This window comes from Sturnus vulgaris, unplaced genomic scaffold (assembly GCF_052056855.1).
Source record: "Sturnus vulgaris isolate bStuVul1 unplaced genomic scaffold, bStuVul1.hap1 Scaffold_195, whole genome shotgun sequence".
In the NCBI taxonomy this organism is placed as follows: domain Eukaryota; kingdom Metazoa; phylum Chordata; class Aves; order Passeriformes; family Sturnidae; genus Sturnus; species Sturnus vulgaris.
In genome coordinates, this window is record NW_028276170.1 from 17,101,616 (window position 1) to 17,109,755 (window position 8,140).

General features: G+C 54.1%; 1 protein-coding gene across 3 annotated transcripts; it reads left to right on the plus strand.

Moving 5' to 3' along the window:
• Positions 1 to 1,518: 1,518 nt before the first annotated feature.
• LOC148218143 (class I histocompatibility antigen, F10 alpha chain-like) lies at positions 1,519 to 7,797 on the plus strand. Of its 3 annotated transcripts, none has more exons than XM_088158208.1 (8): positions 1,519 to 1,611; positions 3,474 to 3,737; positions 4,111 to 4,383; positions 6,374 to 6,646; positions 6,739 to 6,846; positions 6,945 to 6,980; positions 7,100 to 7,132; positions 7,527 to 7,797. In XM_088158208.1, the coding sequence occupies exons 1-8, from the start codon at positions 1,548 to 1,550 to the stop codon at positions 7,541 to 7,543; spliced, it is 1,068 nt and encodes a 355-aa protein (XP_088014334.1). In that variant the 5' UTR covers positions 1,519 to 1,547; the 3' UTR covers positions 7,544 to 7,797. The 3 variants fall into 3 exon arrangements, with proteins under 3 accessions (XP_088014334.1, XP_088014336.1, XP_088014333.1); XM_088158210.1 differs by having other exon boundaries at positions 7,530 to 7,797; XM_088158207.1 differs by lacking the exon at positions 7,527 to 7,797 and having other exon boundaries at positions 7,100 to 7,369.
• The last annotated feature ends 343 nt before the right edge of the window (positions 7,798 to 8,140 follow it).

The window sequence follows — 8,140 nt, forward strand, 5'->3', positions numbered from 1 at the left end:
CAAACAATTGAAATGGTCTCTCCAAATATGGGAGACTGAGTACAAGGGGCTTGAATTCAAGCATGTCTGACCTTTTCAAAACTTTTGTCATCCTCCTCTGCCCATTTCAGGGGATTACTGGTAATTTTTTTATATAGAAATTTCACTTTCTCACTAAATCCCTCTATTCATTGATGACAGTATCCCAGCAGTCCCAACATTTTCCTCACTTCTTTTTTAGTCTTTGGAGTCCCAGGCTTAGTATTCCAGACACTCTGTTAGGATCCAATTTCTTTTTCCCTTTACTTAACCAATGTCCTAAATATTCTACTTCTGGTTCTGTGAATTCTAATTTAGCATTGCATACCTTCAAACCCTGCTGTGCCAAAAAGTTTAAAAGTCATACAGTGCCATTTCTACTAGATTTCTGGTCTTTTTTGTGCTATTAATAGGTCATCTACATATTGTAGCCATTTCACCCCTTCTGGTAGCTCAAAAGATTGCATTAATTCTTCTAGGGCTTGTCCAAACAGATTGGGGGATTCTGTAAAGCCCTGAGGCAATAGTGTCCAACGCAGTTGTTGTTTCCTGCCCTTATCAGGATCTTCCCATTCAAAGGCAAAGCAATCTCTGCTACTTTCCTCTAACGGGCATGCCCAGAAGGCATCTTTTAGATCTATTACACTATACCAAGTGTAGCCAGGGGACAGCTGGCTTAAGAGGGTGTAAGGGTTTGCTACTACTGGAAATTTGATGACAGTTCGCTGATTTATAGCCCTCAAATCCTGTACCAATCTGTAATTCCCGTCTGTCTTTTTGACAGGCAGAATAAGAGGATTATGTGGGGACATACATGGTTCTGAAATCTCTTGTTGCAAAAGGTTTTCTGTAACAGGCTGAAGGCCCGGGCTCCCTTCTAATGATATTGGATATTGACAAACTCGGATTGGCAAATCAGGATCAGTGATTTTCACTCTGATGGGTTTCATTTTTAATTTCCCTATTTCCCCAGGGGTGTGCCACACCTCAGCACATATTTGTTCCTCATCTTTTTGGTTAAGGCATAAATTTTAAGTTGCCCTCGGGATACTTCAATTTTCAAATCCAATGCTATTATTAAATCCTTCCCCAATAAATTATTTTTTGTCTCTGATAGTAACAGCAGATCATTTAATCGAATTTTGCTTTGGGTCTCAATTTATACATTTTTAAAAACAAGGATCCGAAACGGCTTACCCGGCGCTTTCTTAAGCGGGTCCCAGGTGGCTCTCAGAGGGCTCCGGGGGATCGCAGCGGGGATCCAGAGGGATCCAGAGGAATTCTGTGGAATTCCGCCGTCCCCTCCCCCCACCGCGCTCCCTCGGTCTCTTTCGCTTCCGCGTCCCAACCTGAGAGACCGGGATCTACACGGCGCCGGGTGACGTCACTCAGATGTCGGGCTGCCATTGGCGAACAGGAAATAGCGCCGCCAATGGCGAGGCACGAGGCTGCTCTGAGGGCGGGGCCAGTGCTGGGGGTGGGGCCAGTGATGGAGGCGGATCCAGGCGGGCTCGAAGCGGAGCAGCGCCATGGCTGCAACGCTGGGGCTGCTCTTGGGGCTGCTCTTGGGGGGCCCGGGGAGCGCGAGGAAAGGTGAGTGGGACTCTTGAAATCGCGACCCCCCTGAACGTCCGTTTCCGGGCACCAGGAAACCCCTAAACCTTCATTCCCGGGTAGGGGAACGCCTGGAATCCGCAGTTTGGGTCCTGTGACCCCTCATTAATCCCCTTCCCCAGCATCCAGACCCCCCTGTACCCCCATTTCTGGGCATGGGGACTCTTTTGAGCACCAATTTGCGGGCACTGGGACACCCCTGGACCCCCTCATCTGGCCCCGGGACCTCCTTAAACCCTCATTCCTGGGGATCAGGATCCCTTTGAACCCCGAATCGCGGACCGGGAAACTCCCTGAACTTCCATTTCGGGGCACCGGGAACCCCCTTAACCTTCATCCTCGGGTACGGGAAATCCCCCCCTCGCCTATTTTGGGTCCTGTGACCGCCCCATCCCCTTCCCCGGCATCAGGACCCCCCTGTACCCACATTCCTGGGTACGAGGACCCTCTTGAACAGCAATTTCGGGGCACCGGGAACCCCCTAAACTTTCATTCCCGGGTAGGGAAAATCCCCTGAATCCCCTGTTTGGGTCCTGTGATTCCCATACACTTCGCCAGCACCGGGACCTCCCTGGAACCCCTTATCTGGCACCGGGACCCCCCTGAATCCTTATCCTGGGGATCAGGATCCTTTAAACCCCGAATCGCAGCATGGGAGCCCTTCTGACCCCCATTCCTGGGCACTGGGACATCCCTGAATCTCCATTTCCGGGCCTGGGACCCCCCTGCGCCTCATTTTCCGGCATCCCGCTTTTCCCAGGCCCCATTCCCGCCCTTTTCCTTGATCTTTGGACCTCCTAGAATTCCCAACTTTCGTGTCCCCCCCCGTTTTCCACTCCCGCCGCTTCCCGAAATGGCGTCCCAGAGGGTCCCCGGCGTCCCAGGGGTCTCAGCAGGGTCGCAGCGGGGATCCAATGGGATCCAGATGAACTCCCTGGAATTCCCCCTTTCCCTCGTCCCCTCCCCCACCGCTCTCCCTCGGTCTCTTTCCTGTCTCCCAGGCTGAGCCTTCAGGATCCACTCGCCTCTCCCATCCCCAGACCCCCCTTTCCCGTGACCCAGGGAACCCCTGGCCCCCCATTCCTGCCTTTCCCAGCTCCCAGGGCCCCCATTCCCTCAACACCGGGGACCTCTGGACCCTCTTTCCTGGGCACAGGAACCTCCTGGATCCGCAATCCTGCCTCTCCCAGACCTTTCCTTGAACCTTGGACCCTTCCCGGCTCTCCCCGTTCTCCTTCCTGCCCCCCCAATCTCTGCATCCCCCCCGTTCTTCACCTCCTTCTCCTCCTGCAGGGGGTCCCAGGGCTCCAGGAAGGTCCCTTGGGGGTCGTGGAGGGTCCCAGGGAGGATTCTGGACTCTGGGATGCGCCTGAATTTCCTGTCCTGGGCACTGGTGCACCCTGCACTCCCTTATCCAGTACCAATCCCCACTACACTCCCTTTCCCATCTATCCCACCCTCTCCAGCCTCAGACTCCCCTTTTCCTTGACCCTGAGACCTCCTGGACCCCCATTCCTGCTTCTCTCAGTCCCAGCCCTGATTTCTGTCTGCATTAAGGACCTCTGAGCCCCCCATTCCAGCCATGCCAGGTGTGCCCACCTTGTGACCCCCTTTCCTTATCACTGGAGCCTCCTGGACCCCCTTTCTTGGGCACAGGGATCCCCTGGAACCCCCATCCCACATCTCCCAGTCCTTGTATCCCCCTTTTTTTGACACTGGGAGTCCCCTGAGCCCCAATTCCTGAACACTGGGTCCCCATGCATCCCATTCCCGGCTCTCCCAGTTCCCCTTTCATTCATCCATGACCCCCTCAATCCCCCCAAATCTCTGTGTCCCCCCAGTTCTCCACTCTCTGCGTTACCTGGACGTGGTGGTGTCAGAGCCCAGCCCGGGGATCCCCCAGTACATGGAAATTGGGTACCTGGATGGGATCCCCTTCGTGCGCTACGACAGTGAGCGGGGCCGGGCAGAGCCGCTGACACAGTGGATAAAGGATGGAGTCGAGCCGGGATATTGGGATAGGGAGACCCAGATCTGTGAGCTGAGCCAGCACGTGGCTGCCAGGAGCCTGGATAATCTGCGGGACCGGTACAACCAGAGCAGGGGTGAGTGGGGGCATCTGTGTGGCTGGGATGGGATCTGTGGGGCTGGGATAGATCTGTGGGTTGGGTTGTGGATCCGTGGGCCTGGGGTGTGGATCCATAGGGCCTGAATGTGGATTCACAGGGCGCCAAGGGGCTGAGTTGGGGATCCATTAGGTTGGTATGGGATATCCTGTGATCCATGGGTGTGAGTGGGGATCCACGGGGTTGGGATGGGATCTGTGGGGTTGAGATCCATGGGTTGGAATGTGGATCCATGGGGTTAGGATGAGGCTCTGTGGGTCTCCATCAGACCCTGGGGCTCCATAGGGTTGGAATGGGGCTCTGTGGGGCTGGGACACAATTCCATGGGTCTCTGTGGGTACAATCCCCCCAGGTCTCCACACGTGGTTGCGAGTTTACGGCTGTGACCTCCTGTCTGACGGGAGCATCCGTGGATCTGAGCAGTATGGCTACGACGGGTGGGATTTCATCTCCTTTGACCTGGGATCCGGGAGATTCGTGGCGGCCGACAGCACTGCTGAGATCACCAGGAGGCGCTGGGAACATGAGAACGAGGCTGAGAGGCAGATAAATTACCTGGGGCAGGTCTGCCCGGAATGGCTCCAGAAATACGTCGGATATGGGGAGAAGGAGCTGGACCGCAAAGGTGGGAGCAGAATTCCTGTGGGAATGTGTGCTGTGGAAGATTTGGGACCATGGGAATTCCAGGGAAAGATCTCACCCCCATCCCATACCAATGGGAATTCCAGGGAAAGATCTCCCCCCCATTCCCTTCCAGTGGGAATTCCACAGACAGGTCTCACCCCCATCCCATTCCAGTGGAAATTCCATGGACAGGTCTCACCCCCATCCTAGTCCAGTAGGAATTCCATGGTTGAATCTCACCCCTGTCCCATTCTCATGGAATTCCAGGGGCAGATTTTACCACCATCCCATTCCAACCCGAATTCCAGGGACACATCTCACCCCCATCCCATTCCAGTGGGAATTCCATGGACAGATCTCACCCCTGTCCCATTCCCAAGGAATTCCATGGGTACATTTTAAGCCCATGCCATTCCAATCTGAATTCCATGGGCAGTTCGCACCCACATCAATTTCCAGTGGGAATTCCATGGGCAGATGTCTCCTCCATCTCGTTTTACTGGGAATTCCATGTCCACATCTCACCCCCATGCTATTGCAGTAGGAATTCCATGGGCAGGTCTCACCCCCATCCCATTCAAGTGGGAAATCCATGGGCAGGTCTCACCCCCATCCCATTCAAGTGGGAAATCCATGGGCAGATCTCACCCCTGTCCCATTCCCATGGAATTCCATGGGCAGATTTAAACCCGTCCCATTCCAGTGGGAATTCGATGGGCAGTTCTCACCCATCCCATTCCAGTGGGAATTCCAGGGTGTCCTGGTTTTGGGCAAATTTGGGGGAAAACCTCCAGAAGGAGCCCCCAGACAGCAAACCCCACGACTCCTCCCCCCCACCCCACCGGGTTCAGGAAGAATTTCCTCAGAGAAGAGTGGGAGAAAAAACCTGTTTATTTAACAAGCAAGACACTCCCCAGCACAGGGAAAAAGACAACACCAGATGACAAAAAAACTCTTTCACCGTTCTGAAGGGATGACAAGTTCAGTCTCTCTGGCGAGTGGTCGCTCAGTTATCAGTCTCCGGCGCTGGGGAATGACTGCTGCAGGTGACAGAGTGTAGACTCCCGGTGTTTCTTGGGGTTTCCCAGGTCCCCGTCTGGAACAGGTTCAGATGGTATCCAGGAGAGGGAGGGGACGGGGTGGAAGAGAAAACAGTCCAGGGAAAAAGTTGGACTGCCTAGCTGAACTAACTAATAAGCAAAAAGCAAGGGCAAAGCGATGGAAAGAAATAGAGGCAGAAGCGAGCAAGCAGGCAAGCAGGCAAGCAAGCCGAGCTAAAACCTCTCCTAAACATAGACCATGGGGGAGGTGAGCCGGCTGATAACAGGACAAAACAAAGCTTCACTCTCAGAGTCAGTCCTGGAAGCACAGGACATAGTACCAAACATAAACAGGACACACGATTGGAGATAGGAACACCATAACATCACCCTAGGACACAGGGACAGATCTCACCCACATCCCATTCCACTGGCAACTCCATGGGTGAATCTCACCCCGTCCCATTTTCATGGATTTCCAGGGGCAGATTTTACCACCATCCCCTTCCAGTGGGATTTGTGGGGCAGATCTCACCCCGTCCCATTCCCATGAAATTCCATGGGCAGATTTCAACCCCATCCCGTTCCAATCTGAATTCTATGGGCAGATCGCACCCCATCCATTTCCAGTGGGAATTCCAGGGGCAGATCTCTCCCCCGTCCCATTTTATTGGGAATTCCATGTCCGGATCTTAGCCTTATCCCATTCCTGTGGGAATTCCATGAGTAGAGGTCACACCATCCCATTCCCATAGAATTCCATTGGCAGATCTCTCTCTCATCCTAATATAGTGGGAATTCCATGGGCAGATGTCTTCTCCATCACATTCCAGTGGAAATTCCATGGGGAGATGTCATCCCCATCCCATTCCAGTGGGAATTCCAGGGCCAAATCTCACCCATGGACTCAATAGAATTCCATGGATGTCTCTCACCGTTATCCCATTCCAGAGCCCCCTGATGTCCATGTGTCTGGAAAAGAGGAACACGGGATGCTGATCTTGTCCTGCCACGCGTACGGATTCTACCCCAGCTCCATCGCAGTCAACTGGATGAAGGGGGATGAAATCTGGGATCAGGAGACGGAGTGGGGCGGGATCGTCCCCAACAGTGACGGCACCTTCCACACCTGGGCCAGGATCGAGGCGTGGCCGGAGGAGCGGGAGCAGTACCGGTGCCGGGTGGAGCATCCCGGAATGTCAGAGCCCGGGATCTACGCTTGGGGTGAGGCTGGGAATGTGGAATGTGGGAATTGGGAATTTGGAATTCCCAAATGGGGATTCCCCTCCCTCTCCTCACCATCCTGCTTTTCCCAGACCCGACTTCTGGTGGGAATCTCGTCGTGGTGGTCGCCGTGTCCATCATCGCTGCCATCATCATCCTCATTGTCCTCATTGGATTCATTGTCTGGAAGCGCCAATCCGGTAACACACGGGATGGGGGCTGGGAAGGGGCACGGATCCACCCGGCACAGTTCTGGGAATCCTGTGCCACCAACACTGATCCCACTGTTTTTCCACAGGGAGGAGGGACAGGACTGGATACAACATAGCAGCCGGTGAGTACCAGTGGTGGATCCAGCTCTGGATCCCCTCTTTGTGGATCCTAGGATGGACCCTGGGGTTAATCCCAGTGTGTGATCCATGCTGGAATCTCATGGATCTTCTCTTTCTGCAGGACAAGATGTGGGAACCAACGGCTTGAATGCAGGTACAGAGCGGGATCAGGGTGAGATTCCAAAAGGGGATTGTGGCAGGATGGACAGATTGGGATCATGGAGGAATTCCGGATCAGAGCAGGATCAGATGGAATTGTGGAGTGGGATAGGGGCTGGATTTTGGAATGGGATCATGTGGGAATGATGGAGCGGGATTGATGTGGGATGGATGGATGGATGGATGGATGGATGGATGGATGGATGGATGGATGGATGGGGCAGGATCAGGGAGGGATTCCCTTGTGTGATGGGTGTGGGATGGGGCAGGTCTGGGAAGGGATCAGGTGAGATTCCGGAGCAGTTTGTGCTCTCCATGGGCTCCAGCCAGGTCCATCCTGTGGGATGCAGACAGGGACAGGGTGGCACCGTGACACTTTCTCATCCCAGCAGGAATCACTTCCTGAGCGATCCATGGAGCTGGATCCAGCCCCTTCCCTCTTCCCAGGAAACCAAGAGCTGCCAGCAGAGCTCATCCCACTGTTCCCATCCACCCACAGCTTTTGCTAATGGATCCATTTCTGATTTTCCAGTGTTTTGAAGCCTGGAAGCACAAATATTCCCAACACTTTAGTTTTGTGAACTAAAAACTGCTGTGAAATTATCCTCCTTTGGGGCAATAAATCCTATTTTGAGCAATAAATCCGAGTTCCCTCCTCCAGTGTCTGGCAATTCCTCTCTGGGAGCCAGGAACGTGGATGGGGACACTGGGGACAAGGATGGGGGGACAGCAGGGACAGAGATGGGAACAGCAGGAATGAGAATGGGGACACCAGGAAGAGCATTTGAACACCAGGAATGGGAATGAGGACACAGGAGCACCATGGGTACACCAGGAACAGGATGGGGACAGCACGAGCAGGATGGTGACAGCAGGATTGGAATTGGGACTTGCCAGCCACATCCAACTCCATTCCCCAGGATTCATTTCCTGCTCCGTGTCCCATGTCCAAGGTGTGCTCAGGAGAGTTTGGCCACGTTGGGCTTCTGGAAGGGCAGTGGGA

Bases quoted from the DNA above. Each gene is read 5' to 3' on its own strand.
- LOC148218143 (XM_088158207.1), top strand. From the start codon at position 1,548: ATGGCTGCAACGCTGGGGCTGCTCTTGGGGCTGCTCTTGGGGGGCCCG. The intron at 3,738-4,110 runs GTGAGTGGGGGC...CAATCCCCCCAG, and splicing joins CCGGTACAACCAGAGCAGGG to GTCTCCACACGTGGTTGCGA. The intron at 6,981-7,099 runs GTGAGTACCAGT...CTCTTTCTGCAG, and splicing joins TGGATACAACATAGCAGCCG to GACAAGATGTGGGAACCAAC.